At 38.8% G+C, this 19,679-nt stretch overlaps 1 protein-coding gene across 11 annotated transcripts in view; it reads right to left on the bottom strand.

The window, feature by feature from the left end:
• LOC136830811 (protein PALS1-like) overlaps positions 1 to 19,679 on the bottom strand; it is a 580,368-nt gene that overhangs the window by 96,627 nt on the left and 464,062 nt on the right. For all 11 annotated transcript variants that reach the window (XM_067090739.1, XM_067090742.1, XM_067090741.1 and 8 more), the window contains one exon: positions 1,115 to 2,013. In XM_067090739.1, the coding sequence (XP_066946840.1) occupies positions 1,115 to 2,013 (899 nt within the window). The remainder of the gene's footprint in view (positions 1 to 1,114; positions 2,014 to 19,679) is intronic.

Here is a 19,679-nt window from a genome sequence, read left to right as displayed (position 1 = left end):
ATGTGACCCATTAAAAGTTAACAATGAATAAAAATTCATAAAAGAAAGGATAGAGTCACGAACGAAAACATCAAAACAAAACTGAATCAATGCAACTTTCAATGGACACATATAGACTGTATCAAACTTCCGATCATTAATATGGGTTGCACTTACTGTCCTATGGCCTGTACAATGCAAAATGCCAAATGCCTGCAAAGCAATTTCCAAGTACAGATGTAAATTCTCATACAAGATGGCGACAATAACAAAGTTTTATGCTATTTCCCCTGTTCAATAACGTACGTGTCTACACCACACCTGGTCTAGGGATGTCAGATATTATAATATCAGTAAAGTTATCGTTGCACACCTGGTATGATCCACCGTTTCTAAAGTATCGATTTCTTTGGTAGGTACGTGGAACAAAGGCAAGCACAGTTATTCGCACAGTCTGCACTGAATAAACGATAAAAAGTGGGCAACAACTCGCAAAATTTTACCATCCGAATTTTGTTTACTGAAATATTTTAACAAATAAATGGCATATAAGTTTATCTACTTGTTATTCCGTATTTAATTCCCGTCTCTATATCAATACAGTCATTCAACACATTTAATTTCTGCACTATTAATTTGCTAGTTTAAGGAATAACGTTTTATAGCTATTCCGAAGTTATAATATCCTTGCATCCCTCTTAACAAGTCACCAAATCATGTGCAATTTAGATAAAAATAAATCACAAAATACCTTCCAAACATAAAACACTCAACCAAAGTAAAAAGTACCTGAACTTTAAAAAAAATATGGATAAGTATTATCGTTATTCGGAGATCCTTTTCCCCAGACTGATTCCTTTTCTACATATACAGTATTACTTTGCTATTTTCTCCCTCATCCTGCTCTCCCCCCGCCCTTAATTGTAATAAGCAAGTCTATTGGGGTCAAGTCCATTTTTCCGTACCCGTTTTCCCTAATTTCCTTCAGGTCTGGCATAGATTGAAGGCTCAAGAGGTGTCAAGCCAGATGATTAAAATACAGATGCCTTCAGGAGACCAGGGGCAACACTTGGGTAGAGAAGAGTAAAGGCATTTAACCACGACAAGAGACAAACACCAAAAATCTGAGACTGACCTTGTGCTGTCCCGGCTATCACAGCTGCTGACGGCGTGTACGGGAGTCTTGGTTGATGACGAGGACTTGTGGTCCTGATGGTCGTGATCAATGAGGACCTCGCGTGGGGATGCCCTGTCTCGCCGGCTGTTGCTCCTGGAGGACTTTTTCGAGTCCGATCTCACAATACCGTAATTTTTCTCTGGCGTGCCAGGAAGGGAGTCTCCGCTTTCACTGAGACATGCCCCTTCGAGGTCAAGCTTGTCCTCGCTGTCAGTTCGATCACACTGCGTGTCAGGGGCCTCGTCCTGATCAAGCTCTTCTGTATCGTCTAAAGTGTCGTTCAAGTCATGAGTCAGTTCAAGTTCGTCACCACTTTTGTTAGCTTCGACCTCCGCCTCGACACTTGCAACTCCTCCAACACTGCCTTCTCCCCCTCCTCCTCCTCCTCCTCCCCCACCAACACTACCACTCCCTCCGTGGTGGCCGTTGGTGAGGCGTGTGGAGCCCTTGCGCTTACTGGAACGCCTCGAGCTCCTGTCAACACTAGGGCTGCTCTCTGTACTTTTGAGCGTGGGCGCCTCCCGCCGGGGACTCGGAGTCAGAGGCGTGGGTGGCGTCTCCCGAGAGCTGCGGGCAGAGTGATGCCGCCGCGGACTAGGTGACGTACGATTCGGCGTCGATGACCTCGACCGGGATCTGGCCCTGGGAGCTTCCGAGGTCAAGTTGGGTACGCTGGTAACGTAGATGGGAGATGCCTCTAAGACGCCGTTGACGTCGTCTTTTTGTTGTTGCTGCTGCTGTGGCTGTTGTTGTTGCTGTTGTTCTCGAGAGAGGGGTTGGCCGGGGGAACGGCCACCGGGGCTGGGCTGACCCCCGCTGCTGCTGCCCACACTTACTACGCTCTTGTGAGGTTCCAACTGCAAGGATAAAAACAGAGGTGTTAAGGTGAATCCTGAGTCGAGATCATTATACAAAGGTTCATGTAAATTTCGTTACCCAACTCCTCCCACAAATTAAAAGTGAGGCGGACTGCAACACACGCCAACATATTCTGAAAACAAACACTGCTCAGAAGGCAAGAACAACTAAACGCCGAATTAATTTAAATGTCTGTAGTAAGATCATAATATTCTACATACCAAGGACAATTTATGGCGGTATAACAATAATAAATCTCGAATATCTCATAGATAATATCTAAGTACGTAGCATTTTAAGGTATGCTTTCGCAACATAGTGAAAAATAACCAAGTCTTCCCCACTATTTTGTCACAGAGTAAATCGCTACAAAATAAATCTTATGTCAGAAAACCTGATGGCACCAGAGTCCTAAGAACAAGAGCTTGGAAGATACAATTTTTGAGATATAAGTTGCCAATATACGAACTTTAAAGAAAAAAGATCTGAGAAAAATAGTGACTGGCTATTGAGTACCAAAACAACATTAAATTAAAATAAAATACACCACTGGTGTTAGATTATCATACTAAGAGTATGATACAAAGAGCTGATTGCCAATATGAACATAAAAAAAAAAAAATAAAAATCATCATCGTTTAGTGCTGTGGCCTGTATCGAAAATAAGACAGTTTTTGCTTCGGAGGATATATCAAAATTTAACCAAATCTTCGAAAATTTTCCCATCATTCAACGGCGTCGGTGACCTTCAAGGCTGTAAAGGCAGAAAATCCAGAATCACCTAATCAATCCTCGTATCCAAAAGCAATAAAAGAGTAAAATGACACAGCTCAGCCAGAGTGAATCTCATTCTGTGCGACTTCTGCAAGAGGAAAAATCTTTAAACATTCTTTAAAGATTTTTTTTAACAAATTGCCCTTCGGATGAGTTTCAGGGTTCATCCCTACTCTCTCCATTTTTAGTACTGCGTTAAGAATTTTTTGTGTTTACAGCTTACAAATGCTAACAAAAACATATACAGTTTAAGCAAGACCTAAATAAAGCAGAATGAAAGTTAGAATTACGGGACCTATAGACTTTCATTGCTAACACATACGAGAGAGAGAGAGAGAGAGAGAGAGAGAGAGAGAGAGAGAGAGAGAGAGAGAGAGAGAGAGAGAGAGAGAGAGAGAGCGCACCTGTAGAATGGTTCTAACATGCCAGAATGGAGGGTTTCTTCGAAGAGGCTTCCTCCTACCTGGGTTTATAATTACCTGAATTGGTCACTGAAAGTCTGAGAGAGAGAGAGAGAGAGAGAGAGAGAGAGAGAGAGAGAGAGAGAGAGAGTTTTGTTTCCTCATTTCCTCGAGCAACATCTAAGACCATCTACTAACAGACACATCCACAACCCCCAAAAAAAAAAAAAAAAAAACTGAAAATATCCAATCTCCTTATTAGGTAGATTTCAAGAAGAATTTGTCTATGTATCGGAATTAGAGCACCCGGGAACTGTCTACAAACGCTATTTGCATAAATTTAATGCGTAAAAATAGCCGAGATCTTAAAAAATAATTGAGAACTTCAACAGGGGCGGTCAGAGAGTCTCAAGAAGACAAAGAATTTACGAGCATCGGGAGCTAAAGCGGAGGAAGCCGTGCAACAACCGTTCCTACTTGCTGCTGTTGTGACCTACAACTGCGGCAGTGCCTCGTCTGGGTGACATACACAGGCGCTGTTATTCACAATTTTAGGCTTTTTAAAGGTTGCACGCGATTAGCATTCATGGTAAACCAAGCAGAGGAAATAGCCCTTTTAAGTAGTGGGCCCTGAACATCGTTTTTCAGAAAATGGCGAAACCATTTACTAATTGGGTCTTCGCATCTTTTTATGTAACCGACTGCTGCATCGCAAGTAATTTTTTTCTGTTCTACATTTGAGCAAAGCTAAAAGGAAAAAGCAGTCCCACGAATCTGTTCAAGTCCTGTTATATAATTTATACAAATGGAAAACATGATCGTTTATATAACAAGAATCCACGAAAGAAGGAATCCATATGCATTTGCCGTCAAAAGCACCGAAGTCGGCTGATGTATGCATTCAATACCTTCCAAACCTTCTTCCCCGACAAATCCCCCACTCAGCCCCTACCCCCACCCCAATCAAACCCCGTAACAGGAGGAAGGTTATTCAGCAAACAGGGAAGTTATTCTTAAACCTACGATACAACTGTATTGATTACCGATAAGTAGCGAATGAATGGACTGTAAATACAAGATTTGGCCCAGGGCGGAAAACACAATGGATTATTGATCAGTCCAGCAGAAAGAGGTTTCAAGTTTCAATGTCACATGCATCCGCTATTTCGTGTCCTCAAAACATCGTTATTTTAAAGGGGATGGCGCCTAAACTTCTCACTCCTTCATAAAAAGCCGGAGATTGCACAGAGACATTTGAAAGTTTTTAATCTAAGTCATTATGAAAGTGGCGGGAGTGGAGATACTACTAAAAGGGCTGTCGTCACCATCATCACATATTATTATTATTATTATTATTATTATTATTATTTGAAATAATTCTAGAGGTTATAAAATAGTGCAAAGTATACTTTCATGAACCCAAATGCAAGCAATATACAAAAAATGCTCAAAAGAAAAAATAATTAGCATAAATGCACAAACAAATCTATGCATACACAGCAAAACTTAAGCAATGACGCACAACATTTTAGAATAATAATAATAATAATAATAATAATAATAATAATAATAATAATAATAATAATAATAATAATAATAATAACAAACACTGACAGAGTTATTCATTTCCCTTACCTCAAAATACAAAGGCCATAGAAAAATGTGATAATTATACATCCGGGCTAATATCATAGAATCCTTTTCTAAAAGGTCGATAGGGAAGATTAACTTCAGAAGGGCAAATGGGAGTGAGGAGAGCACATCAAGTCATAAGGGTGGAAAGGGAGGTGACAGGGCCGAAAGTGAACTCCGGGTTGCTGGAAACACAGAGGAAAAACACGCACTGGAAAAACATTAAAAGGAAAAACCTCAGTTTTCCACGTGCTTGAAATGATATTCATAACAGACATGACTACTTTACATAAAATTTAAGAACATCGTCATGAACGCAAGCAAACAACTTGAGGCAATGACTCGGACAACATGATTCGGTCAGATTTTCCTGTATGGCAACAGTAACCCCAGAGAGAGAGAGAGAGAGAGAGAGAGAGAGAGAGAGAGAGAGAGAGAGAGAGACTTGTACGATCAGACGAGCATACTGAATTCTACTAGCAAAGCAACCACCAGCACATGAAGTGATCTCCGAATGGACCTCCCCAATATAAAAACAAAATATGACGTTGCAATAAGACCCAACACCACCAATAGTAGGAAAACCTCCTACTGCAAACAAGACTCCTGAGCCACCCACGCGTCTCCACGCAACCACCAATGGCCGCGACCGTCAAGGGGGGTTTCAGAAGTAATTAAAAGTGCGGTCGTGACCGCAGGCCCTACTTGGAGTCCGCTTTATGAATGCGGTGAGTGGCGCTGACCAATACCGGTCACTCATCGAAACAAAATGCCTTTTCTTCAAATAACATCCCACATATTTATACTATCCTCCATGTATAGAAACGTTATATATACATACACACACACACACACACACATATATATATATATATATATATATATATATATATATATATATATATATAATATATATATATATATATATATATATATATATATATATATATATATATATATATATATATGTGTGTGTGTGTGTGTGTGTGTATAAATATATTATGTGCATGCATGTATGTATATACATCCATACACACAGAATAACAATGGTGGACACGCAAAAGTCAAGCAAGGTTATCAGCATGGAACAAGAACATAAAGTAACATCGAACAAACCAAAAAGGTCAATAACTTGCGAGACAAGCTTCCAAGGGCTTGAATGGCCACATAAGAAGAAAAGAAAAACACCCTTTAAAAATTAAATTACCAGAACAACGCTTCTGAAAATAAGAGCCGTTCACAGGGGCACATGTCTTTACCAACCAACCAACAAAAAAGTCTTCTCCTGAAATGCAAATAATGGGTAAGTCTTCCCCTTTATGAGTCTGCCCCTGCGGCCAACATTCAAAAAGGTGAAAGCGAAACACCAGGCCTAACCTTAAAAAAATAGAAAAAAACTTTCTATCTTCAAGGGTTGACGTATGTATTGAAAGAGAGGGTGAGGGAATAAGGAGTTTCTCTATTTTGGTAGATAGTTGGCAGCAGCAATCGCCACAGTAGAGAGAGAGAGAGAGAGAGAGAGAGAGAGAGAGAGAGGAGACTGCGCACGGCCACTATAGCTTCTCCTGACCAAAGGAAACTTGAGCTTTGCCATCATCTTTTGCAAATAACCTTTTGCAATACCTATTATTAACATACATATTATTTTGAGTGCTTACATGCTGTTCTAAGAAATGATTTGCAATAGAGATGTTGACGATTTCAACTTCACCAAGCGATGAAAAAAGAAGCGGCATACCTCCGAAAATTTTTATTAACTTAAGACCATTTAATATTAGTGTAAAATATACTACTTTTAAACAACTGCGTGTACGAAAATAAAACTGGTATTTTTAAACCAATAATATTGTTACAATCAAACAACGTTTTCTAACTACTGAATTATTTCCTGTTTATTCTACTCTTATCAATATCATTCTTCGCATCTCGTCTAGAGAAATGAAAAAGATGGCTAACGTAGGAATCTATCAGGTTTGGGGGGAATGGCTCATCTTATCCCTACTCGTGTATATTGGCAACAATTTTAAAACAATCTGTTATCTATTCAGCGGTTCCTTCCCGAGTACAATTATTTTTTTTTAAGTTTTTTGTTTTGAGTGCTACAGTGGTATATATGGCGCTCTGATGTTTTCGTTCCTCCACCCTGGTCCTACTCTTTCAAAATGTCTATGCTCCTTACTCCAAACTGTTAACATGTTCAAGGTTAAAGTCCCTTATTATTGTAAATTAGTTTCTTACGACCAGCAAGTCACATTTCTATAGATCTATTCTTGACTGAGAAATGGAAGTCGAAAGAAATGCAGCTGGGGCTGAAGGAACCTTGCTACAAACCTTCAGTAGCCTCAGCAGTGTGCCACACGTACCAACTGCAAGCGGTATATCTGCTGAGAAGGCCAAAGTCTATAGAATAAAACAACTCCTTATGGATTATCGATTTATAACAAAATATCATTGCAACTCCTTATGAAGTGTCAAGTTATGATGACAATACCGATGTAAGTCCTCATGGAGTGTGGAATTATAATGAATATCATGTAACTTCCCATGGCGTGTCTGGCTGTAATAAGAATGTCAACGTAAATCCTCAAGAAGTTTTGAATTCATATAAGAAGATCAGTGTACTCCTCATGGAGTGTGGAATAATTTGAATCATATACGCATTATTAACATAATTCCAAAACGCATGGAGTTTGAAAAACTCGAGTGAGATTCTTTTAAAACTTTCTCAACGGCCTGTCGTAACATAAACCTTTGTAGTGCACAAACTGAGCTTACGACCACCAAAGTACGTCGTATTCCCTAACGGAGATCTAAGAAACCCTATGTGCTGTGTATATACACATCTAAAAGATCTTTAATGCCCTGGGGGAGGGAGGAGGCTCATCTGTAAGCTCACTGTAAAGGTTTCAAACCTCTCAAGATCTCCACAGTCATTATAAGGTTCTGCAAGAGGTGCGCTCACGTGGTCTAACTGTAGTACTGTGCTATAGGCTCGCAAGGAGTCCGTTAACTTCCCGTAAAGCACCTCATTATGTAAAGAGAGGCGGAAAGATGGGAGGACTTACTGTGCACTGTGCAGTCACTCGTCGTCTTATGTGTGTATGTGTGTCCCCCACAATGGAAATTTCTATTTGATGGCATCTATGTATGTATTTATGTATCCCACAATGGAAATTTGTATTTGATGGTATGTATGTATGTTTGTTAAATGATGATTCATTACTTTATACTACACATAAAATACACCTTGAAAACCAATGATCCAATAATAATAAGGGGAAAAAGAAGGAAAAATTGCCTGCGTGCTAACCCGAAGGCCTCACCACATAGGGCGAACACGAAGCGCATGATAATGACAGCGCTGAAAGAAACAAACTGAGAAGGGTAAAAATAAGACCTCTTTCTTAAACAGAGGATGGTCACGTGGCAATAAATGCTGACCGTAAATAAAATAGAGCTTGCAGAAACGAGCAATTACCAAAAATCAAATAAATAAAATACGAAAACAAATAAATAAAAACAAAAGTTCTGGTATTAATATTTTTCCTGAAATGCAGCGATGATTTTAAAACACAAAGGCTGGTGACGGTTCAAATTTTGTTACAACTTATACTCGTAAAACTGATAAACCATTTATCTTCTCGACAACAGAAAAAAAATTACGATGGAAAGATTTTTCTGTAACACGCACACGAAGAATCAAGTCAGACGATGGTCAGAGATAAGAAAAACAATATAATAACAAACCAGTAATTCATCTCGGTATACACGAAAACAATTTTAAAACTATTCTGCTTTCAAACCTTCTAAAAGATAATTTGATGCGCCGTCAAAAATGGCCATTTATCTTTCACAAACGGTCTTATTGGCTAAGGATGGGTAAAGTACAAAATTAAAAGTTGACGTTTTACAAGACAGGCCTAAGTAAACAAAAAATTCAGACTTGTCCCCCATGAACTTCCAGTTCACTGTACTATTCAAACGTATCCGCTCAAATACATTCATATATTCTATACACAAATAAATACTGACAAACAACCCAGAATCTCGAGAAACACAGGTGTCAAGTGCAGCCTTTAAGAGGTCCAAGCAACATCAATACAATTTATCTTCACCTGGCTACTGCGTCATGATTGCTACAGAAATAGAAACTGACAGCTCCCAGACCTTCAACATCAATTTACATCAAAAGGAATGATGCCAAGATATTTCTGAATAAGCTATTAATCATGATTTCTCTTGGGAAGGCAGAGTGACCCCGTATACGTACATTAGTGTAAAGGCATCATAGCTTCGTTGCTAGCGTGATAAAACAACGACAAAAAAAATAATGATCTTATACTAAACATGGTAAATTTACCAAATGGGCTGTACTTGCGCAAAGTATATAAGAAAATAGAGTTTAATTCGAAATCGTTAACACTGAAATCTACTACATAAACTCAATGATGCGTTAAAAGACAGATTTGATCATATAAATCTTGGCAGCACACCATACCTGACGCAGTGCAAGAAATCCAACAACATTATATGGACTTCGTGAAACATTTTTTTATGTCACCAAGAACACTCGACAAGGTCTCTGTTTTTATGGTAAGGAGACAGAGAAGTTTGAAGCTGGTCAGAGAGAGAGAGAGAGAGAGAGAGACAGAGAGAGACAGAGAGAGAGCCTTTCTGATGAATAGATTCACCCTAGGGAACTGAAGATCACCTCTGAAAGGCTTTGCCGCTATTTATTATGTAATGCGGCATGTGTTGAGGTTGCACTGAAAACAAACTCTCTCTCTCTCTCTCTCTCTCTCTCTCTCTCTCTCTCTATATATATATATATATATATATATATATATATATATATATATATATATATATATATATATATATATATATATATATATGTGTGTGTGTGTGTGTGTGTGTGTGTGTGTGTGTAAGTCCGGTTGTGACCAATCTGAGTCGACAGATATTTAGGGACAAAAATTAATGTTTAATTTTAAAAAGGCACAGCGGATTTACAAGGAAACAGTTCGTACCGGTCCATCCTCAATCAGAATCGAAGCTCTCGCCAGTGATGTAACTGCAGTACTCCTTAACAAACGAGAGAGAGAGAGAGAGAGAGAGTAATTTATTCTGGGTATAAGCTTTAAGTCCCTAATCAAAGCAGCAGCAGCAGCAGCACAGGCAGCAGCGCTGCCACCACTTCTTACCTTGCAGCGGCGTAATCAGCCCCCCATAGTCTTATCTCTCTCGAAAGGGCTCATCTCCCAGGGCTGAAACTGCTCTAAGGTCGGGTTGGCACTAGCGCTATCGTGTGTAAATGGTAGGGGGAGCTTGGCCACTTATGAATGAATTATCAACGACGTTGGAACAACATGAAATTTTAATATTCTTAAGTTTTAACACGCAATTAACTACAACATACTTACTTACGAAACATTAATTTGAACACAAATGCTGAAGGAATTGATATCGTTGAATTAATAAAGGATTCTCACATTATATTCGGCTTTATTGAACAAAAAACTAGATTAAATAACTCCAGGGTGCACAAAACGACACGAAAGACGTCACTTGAAGCTAACTCAAAAACAGGAAAGACTCTTACACCCTGGAGCCAGTGTACTTGAGACTACTTCTGCGGTCCTTTTTCTTTCGTCTCCCACATGCTTTTCTCTCGCCTTCCTCTTACAATTCGAGTCGCAACATCGCCCTTGGCCACGAATTCACCACCAGACAATAAACGCTCTTCTTCCTTGGGAGGAAGTGTGAACAAATCAGTGAGTTTCGTGAACATTACTGGACTGCTGGGTATTGCTAAGATGTTCTTCATGTGAGCAATTAATTAGACATCATGAGTGGTTTTTGCATTATTCACTGACTGACAAATATGTCCAGAATTTAAGAAACTGCTCATTGATTTAGCATAAGCAAAGCCAGCTGAATCGACTGATTAACAAAGCAAAATTAACTGAAAACTCGCGTCAGCAAATAAAATGACGCAACGCCCCTCGGCAGCTGACAGGCCAGGTGAATCGATCAATCACTCAATGATCTTAAAAGGACTTGTAACAATAGCCTCTTCCTCAGAACAATAGCCCGACGAGTATGGAATGATATGATCCACAATTCACTTTTTCAAGTTCAATCAGGGTCAACGTAGAAGCCACCTAAACGTCGTCCTCTTCCACACGAAATTGTCTGGATATTACGAATTAAGAAAAGAAGCTTTCTAAAAAGCTGGCATTCACCTTACGGTGAAGTCGGAAAGATAAAGCATCGAGAGAGAGAAAGAGAGAGGGCAGGGATTCCATATTTAGCTGCTATGACTAAATAACAACAAGGGAGACTCGGGAACAACCCACAGGGCGAGGAGGACTATCCTTTGCCGTCCTTAACCGCTTTCTCCTGCTGTCTCCAGCTCCTCCTCTTATCACCCACCTTAAGCATATCCCCCAAATGCTTCTCTAGGTCAGAGTGTCCTTCACCTTCCCTACAGAACTCTCGACTTCATCTCCACCCAAATCCTGCAGACAACTACACCCTCACCTACCCCCAGGACCAGAACTACCTCCGCACCCGCCTCACACTTCCTTTCCCATACTGCATTCCACGAACCCCCCTTCCATCCACCCCTGGGTGGGTCACCTTTAAAAATATTTTCTGTTGCTCCATGACAAAGAAATGAGGGACAAAGGTGTGTTCATGAACAAAATGAAGATAGCCATAAATCATTCCCACGTTTTCACAGTTTCTGCTACTAAGAAACAGGCTATACTGTATACCGTCGGATTTAACCAGACATTTATAATGACACCGAAATGCGAAAATTAGTACCAACTTGAGTTTATCCACTGCTCCCGGTCCCAAGGTCGTAAAAAGAGTGGGGTTGGAAGGGGATTCCCTTACTCCCTCCCTCTAGTAAAATACCAAGCGCTACTGACATTGACAACCACTGGGTCACAATAAGGCCTGAATGTTAGCTGAATAAGTATAATGAAACTGCATAATACCCGACAGGAGTAGAGATAATAATTCTATAAAAGATAAAACCTATAATCACATACCACCCAAAAGTAATACGTTTTCAGAAAAATCACTAACTTATTGCAAGAAAGGGAACCCTTTGGATTTTTAAAACTACAATTTTTTTTCCTTTAATCTCTTTTCCTACTGTGGATTCCCTATAAAAAGAACACTAATATCCGGGTGCTCTGTTTGAACCGTAGCCAGAATTTGTCGTGCGCTCTTTGTAGTTCTCAATAGAGAGAAAGAAAAACTCTAATACTTTTCTTGTCCTTTATAATGTACACATTTACTGCACCGGGGCAATAATATTCTACATTTGTGGCAATGTTATGTTCTTAACTAAGCTTATTTTAAAATAAAATAACCAAATACCCGGAGAACAATTATTCACACAATATTTACAACTTATAAAAAGAATAAAACGTAAAAATTACATTAGCAGTTCCCGTTTTCATAGCTAAAAATGTATTCTTGTCAAATAATTTATATACTGACCTTGTCTACATTAAGAACGCATTTAGAGTACCTTAAATATCATGTAATAGTCCACAAACTTTAATGGCTGCCTGGATGTATGTATGTACGTATGTATATGCGTACGTATGCGAGTTCATTTTCATTATAACTGCACTCCAACAAATGAAGAGTATAATTTTCAAGTTAGCTACCTACAAGAAATTACGTTTACTCCGTCAAAAATGGACTCCTTAAAAACGTATATAGCCACCCCACCACCCCATGCCCTTACTCCCATCATAAGAGGAACGGACAGGAAAAAAGGAAACGCACAATGATTTCCCCATCGGCAAGCTAATGGGAAAAAGAAAGAGAGAAAATGAGAGAGAAGACCGAATTGCCTGCCAAGGTAAACAACAAAAAGAGTGGAGGCCGTGATGATGATAGCGATGGTGATATGTTTTGTGCGTCTGTTTCAAAAGAACAAAAATAGAAAACAAAGGAAAATGAACCGCCTGGGTTCGATCCCCAAGACAGCCTGGAATTTATGTAAATTTTTCGCACGCTATTGTGTATTTATTTCCATTAATTTCGATTACTATTATTGATTGTATACATGTTCAAATGAACTACCGTTTCACTACAACGAACGACTGAATTTTATACAGTATTATTGCATATGTCCCGGTTGTTAAACTCGTGGAAACATGCCTAAGAGGCCACTGAATTGCAAATAAAGAGGCTTCGCGTTCCTACGTGAAAAATCTGAAAATTCAGAGTAACAGAACAGCAATATATATATATATATATATATATATATATATATATATATATATATATATATATATATATATATATATATATATATATATATATATAATATTGTATATACAGGTATATGTATATATTGTCCGGCTATACTGTAGATATAACTGTAGATATTAAAAGAATTATGCTATGAAAAACGTTAGTTATTATAAGCAGGTTCTATTAGAAGAGCAGAGAAATTAACCTAAATACAAATCAAAGGCTTAACAAAATCTCAATGAACAGACTTGGACGCGATTCATATGAAATTACATCTCAAACTTGTCAGTAAACACAGCGAGTCATACAACTACGAAACTAATTCAACCTGATCCTAGCACGTAGACTGCTACAGCATGGTTTCCTTATCCAGAAGATAATTAAGAGGTAATCACTATCGAAATTATTCATTATCACTCCGACTATTTCTCTTCTCTACCGGCTGCTCGCAAACACTTTTTCAACTTCAGAGAGAGAGAGAGAGAGAGAGAGAGAGAGAGAGAGAGAGAGAGAGAGAGGAATATCGTTAATAACGATAGGTACAATACATAAAGCTACCCTCTGTCATAAGAGACACAACGAACCCCTCTTCAAAGGGGTTCCCGCAACAGTCCCCTTGAAGCTACAATAAAATAAATACCAAAGTAAACCAAGATAAAGTCAAAAGCAGCTACCAGTATGAGAATGAGCAACATCAGTGCACTAAAATAAATACATAGAGAAATTGATCAATAAAATAGATAAATAAAGGTAACCGAAGACAAAATCATCGAATACCTTCAACCGTTACGGAGAAGCCATATTTAGTTCTTGAAAATACAAATAACATACTTATTCTAATTACTGTAACACTTACCCATTATAATACCTTCAAAATTTCAAAACAACATTAAAACTTAAGAGCTCCCCAATATTTGTTAACTCATTAACCCATAAACCCTTGACAATACATACATACATATATATACGAGTATATATATATATATATATATATACGAGGGTAAGTCAAAAAGTTCCAGGAAAAATTGTTGAATGATGTATTTACACAGGAATGAAACAACCCAAATACTTGGTAAACAATTATCTGTGATGTAGTGATCCATATAGACTTGTTACCTCAGTCATCCTCTTGCTACCGTGGTGTTAACATCTGCTTCAGAAAAGTAACTTCTTGAACCCATGGAAAATAAAAATTTTGAGATGAGAGCTAACATCAAGTTCCTGACCAAGCTTGATTGGAAACCAGGAAAAATTATTGAAGCTTTGCAACAAGTTTATGGAGATTCTTCTCCATCTAAATCAGTTGTTTATGATTGGATAAAGCGATTTAAGGATGGTCGGGAGGACCTCAAAGACAACCCAAGAGAGGGAAGACCATCGACTGCAAAAATGAAAGAATTGTGGCTTTGGTGCAGAATCTAGTGGATGAAGATCGTCGGATTACTATCGATATGATAGCTAATGAAACTGGGATCTTCCATGGTTCCGCATTTTCAATTTTAAATGAAAATCTTGGTTTGAGTAAACTTTCAGCACGTTGGGTCCCAAAAAGCGTTGCGCGAAGACCAACTGCATCAAAGAGCTGAACTTTCTCTTGCAGTTTTAACGAAGATTGAATCAAATGAATCAGAGTTTTTGACCGGATTGTTACTGGAGATGAAACTTGGATCCATCAATATGACCCAGAAAGTAAAATTCAATCAAAGCAATGGTTACCAAGAGGTTCAGCTGCACCAGTGAAGTTCAAAGTGGCGAGATCTGCCCAGAAGGTTATGGCAACAGTGTTTTGGGACTCCAAAGGAGTGATTTTGATTGATTTCCTTGAAGGACAAAAAAACAATCACCGGGAACTACTACAAAGGTGTTTTGCAAAAACTGAAGACTGCATTGGCTAAAAAACGTCGAGGAAAGTTGCACCGCAGAATTTTGTTCCATCATGATAACGCTCCAGCACATTCATCAAGGGTTGCAAGAGAAGTCCTACGGAAATTTAGGTGGGAAACTCTTCCACATCCTCCTTATAGTCCTGATCTTGCTCCTTCAGATTTTTTCCTGTTCCCAAAACTCAAGGAACACTTAAGAGGAGTCCGGTTTGAATCTTTGGATGCTGCTAAACATGCAGTTTCAACATGGTTTAATAGAAAGGCCCCAAATTTCTACAAAGAAGGGTTGCAGAGGTGGAAACAGCGCCTTGAAAAGTGTATAGAGTTAGATGGTTGATATGTAGAAAAATGATGTTTGAATTTCCTTAAATAAAGAGTATATTGAATTTTTCCTGGAACTTTTTGACTTACCCTACTATATATATATATATATATATATATATATATATATATATATATATATATATATATATATATATATATATATATATATATATATATATATTTATATACACAAAGACAAGCACACAAAACAGAAGGGTAAATGACAATATCAACGCTACTACGGAATCATCTTATCTAGAAGTCGTAGGAAGAACGCGAACAAGGGATTCTGGGGACGGCAGAAAGCGCCAACGAGGGGATTTAAAGGAAACTGGAACAAGGTTTCAAGCAGTCAGTTTCGCTGGCTTGGGTCTCGTTTTATCCACGAGGATATCTCGTAAGGTAAACAAACTTTTTGGCTTTTTATCCAATGAAGAGAGAGAGAGAGAGAGAGAGAGAGAGAGAGAGAGAGAGAGAGAGAGAGAGAGAGAGAATCTGAATCAAATTAAACGATTTTGAACCGAAAGTCTTAAAAAGTCCAGTGAACTTTGCACATAAAAAGACAAAATCTGATTAGTTTATTTCAGATGCCATCTTCTTACGTACCACAAAATCAGTGTGAGGAAAAAATATGAATAGTTTAATTTACCATTAATAATGACAAAGGCAATCTGAAAAAAAAAACTATCTAACAACGTTGGAAATGCCCTTAAAGCTCTGAAAAAAAAAGTGTGGAATGGCAACGCTAATGGCGAAATTTCCCGCTGGGCACACCATCTCATTTTCGAATAATATCTTCTGCCTTGGAAAAGTTAACGTAAAAGGTCAGAGAGAGAGAGAGAGAGAGAGAGAGAGAGAGAGAGAGAGAGAGAGAGAGAGAGAAACCTATGATCGGGGTGAGGATTACCTCGTCCAGGGGCCTCCCGTTTTCATGGTATTCACTTTGAAGGAGCATCGAACACTTACGACTAGGGACTTTATCTTTTTCTCTCTTTCTGTGCCTCCAACCTATCTGCGATCCAAAACCGTTAACTAACAGCTCTGTATCCAAATCATATTTTAACTAAACAGATTTTGGAAATTGCGCCAATCGACCCTCCTCGTCCGGTTCGCTAATCGTACACGCGGGTAAATAAAAAAGGTCACAGAGAGAGAGAGAGAGAGAGAGAGAGAGAGAGAGAGAGAGAGAGAGAGATGCGTGGTCTCTTGTCGAAAGAGCGAGACAATTACCTGAAGATCGGTTGGGTTCCACATACCGTCTCCTCTGTGGGCTCAGGTACTACTAACCAGGGTTTATACTAACTGCAATTGTATATAAGACGAACTTCACTTCATTCCGAATATTCTTAACTGCATTGTATTCATCAGCTTGGTTTTCGGCTTCGAGGGCATTTGACAGATGTTATTCGAGGGCTCGACAAGAGTTCGGCGGTGCTGACCTTACTCTTCAGTTTCTTTTAATTCTTTAGAAATAAAACTCCCGTTTCTCGTAATTATGCAGGTTATCCTCCTGGTATATTCTCTTATCTAGGCGAGAATGTGTCTAACGCAACGTACTCATTTTGATGTGATGATCTGAAGGATTTCAGAATTCGATTTGTTTCTTAACCATTCATCCCAAGCAAGAGACAAGAGAACCTAGATTTCACCCCAGTTAGCATTGTGGAGGCTGAATGCCAATGAGGATAGAGAGGAGGTGTTCTGGGTGGTGTTGTGCATGATGTTCACTATATGCAGTGTCACATGTTGTCTGGTAATGACCGGAGAGGGCTGAGGGTTGCCTCGGGATGTTACTTACGTTTCGATTATTTGAGGAAATTTGATTGTGGGTGTTTACTTTTCCTGCGTTGGCCTCGTCCCAAATAATACCTTAAATAGAGGATTATGGACTTCACATACATCGATTAGGCTGTTTAACTTCCTAGTTTATATCGCATCACCCTGTAATGGAACACACTCTTCTCTCCTACTGCATTAGGAGAATTAAAATCCCTAGTACCAATACCTCTGGGTTGGTGGGCCGAGTGAATGTATTACAGATAATATATTATTTAGAATGGTGTTCTTAAAGAACTGCTCCAGCGGCAAGCCATGGCAGAGGTATCTGGGCAATGATGAGGTGGGAGCCGATATGAAGATAACAGGGTTCAAATAATTTACATGAATTGCTCGGAAAGACGATATGTTATCATCTGCACTTCAGAACATTTCAAAATTATAGTTGTTTCTAAGATGTAAGACAACCTCTCCCCCTTGTCGTTCGACACGATTAGACAATGTTTGGATAAGCTTCTACCGAGTATTCAGCTTCTTTTACTGTTTCATCCAAGGGGCTCTCAGTGAAAGCAAGGAACATATAATATTCTTTTTTATAGTCCTCTTTTAGAACAAGGATTTTTTTTTTTTGCGATCCTTCCCTTGCGTGACAGTAAACTCCAATGTTTGCAACAAGAGAGGAATGGGGACTTGGTTGCTCTTGGATGCCGTTATCCTAAAGCATTGTGTGTGTGTGTGTGTGTGTGTGTGTGTGTGTGTGTGTGTGTGTGCAGGGGAGGTAAAGAGGTGCATTGAGATCGGATTAAGGTAACTGGGTATGAGAGAGAGAGAGAGAGAGAGAGAGAGAGAGAGAGAGAGAGAGAGAGAGAGAGAGAGAGACTGTAAATATATGAGACCTGTGAGACGAAATAAAATATACCTCATAGAGAAAAACTGAAAGATATGAGTGACAAGGGCCTCTTCTCATGAGAGAGAGAGAGAGAGAGAGAGAGAGAGAGAGAGAGAGAGAGAGAGAGAGAGAGAGAGAGAGAGTGCTAAGATAAGTTAAAATAAAAATATCTCATACAGAGGAAATTAAACATATGAGAGAGAGAGAGAGAGAGAGAGAGAGAGAGAGAGAGAGAGAGAGAGAGAGAGAGAGATTTCATGTAAAAAAAAGAAGCGTTTTCACTTTTTTTCAATTCTTACCACATTCTAAAGTCTTCCATTATCTTGGCTTCACTCAAAACCACAGAAAGGTGGTCCATTTAAAGTATGGTGCCGAGAGATTGAAGAGAGAGACACGCACAATCATACTGAAGAGGCTCTAAAAATGAGAGAGAGAGAGAGAGAGAGAGAGAGAGAGAGAGAGAGAGAGAGAGAGAGAGAGAGAGAGATAATACCAGAAAAAAAGTCTGAGAGATAAAATGAATAATGTCTCTAAGCAAGAAACAGAGTTTTTGTATCTTTTTTTTTTTAGCAGTTTCCACAAACATGAGCTTTCCATTACCTGGGGTTCATTCAAAGCCACAGAAAGGTGGCCCATATAAACTATGATGGCGAGAGGTTGAAAAGCGACACACAAACACACACACACACACACACACACTGAAGACGAAGACAAACCTTTTGTTTACTTTATCCCAAGTGCGCTACTCTGAAAAAGCTACAGGCTCTCTCTCTCTCTCTCTCTCTCTCTCTCTCTCTCTCTCTCTCTCTCTCTCTCTGGGCCACAAGCAACTTACCCTTACTTCTATGGGCTTTTATCTTGGTCCCAAAAGCCATAAAACTCGGGTTTACTATCTGCTCTTTCAGCTGATATCCAATATTAGCCTCGAGGGATGGGATATGGAAAAGGTCCTGTTTTTGCAGTCCCCCCCCTTTTTTTATTGGAGACCATAGCTTTATCGACAATAAACAGGAGCATACAGGGGTCAAAGTAATATTCTTTCTCAATGCTGTATACTAAACCCTCTTCATTCCTTCGACTGTGTGTGGAATTTCTCTCTCTCTCTCTCTCTCTCTCTCTCTCTCTCTCTCTCTCTGTGTGTGTGTGTGTGTGTTATCGGTACAGTATAAGTTAACACTTTCCATTCTTCTTCAATGGGAAAATTATATTCAAAACTTTATATTAAAAATGAAATTAAATTCAAAGAATGATTTACAATAAATGTTTCACAATAGGCTTTCATAAGGGTCCAAAATTAGTTGTATAACCATTAAAGATTTAATTAAAACACCAGGCTGTTTCAATTAGCCACTTTTAACAGTTTTAATTAGCCTCCCGGAAGACCATAAACCTCGGATTAAAGAAGCTGGGGACAGAATTTAATTCGGCAAAAGGAAACCTGCATATACAAGATTTACATTTAGTAATTTGCCTTCCAGTCTCATTCTGCAAGTGCACACAAATATGTACACTTAATTTTATTATGTTGAAAGAACCCAGGGAACAGATTAATGGCACTTCACAAATTTGCTAACTACGGAAGAGATATTCAACACTTCAAAAACCTACTGGGAATTTGTAAAAAAAAAAAAAAAAAAAAAAAAAAAAAAAAAAAAAAAATAAAGAAATAAATAAATAAATAAATAAAAACTGCATCACCG

The sequence above is a fragment of the Macrobrachium rosenbergii genome, chromosome 47, assembly GCF_040412425.1.
Source record: "Macrobrachium rosenbergii isolate ZJJX-2024 chromosome 47, ASM4041242v1, whole genome shotgun sequence".
NCBI classification, from domain to species: Eukaryota; Metazoa; Arthropoda; class Malacostraca; order Decapoda; family Palaemonidae; genus Macrobrachium; species Macrobrachium rosenbergii.
The sequence above is the reverse complement of the archived record's forward strand: the minus strand, read 5'-3'. Positions and strand labels throughout refer to the sequence as shown.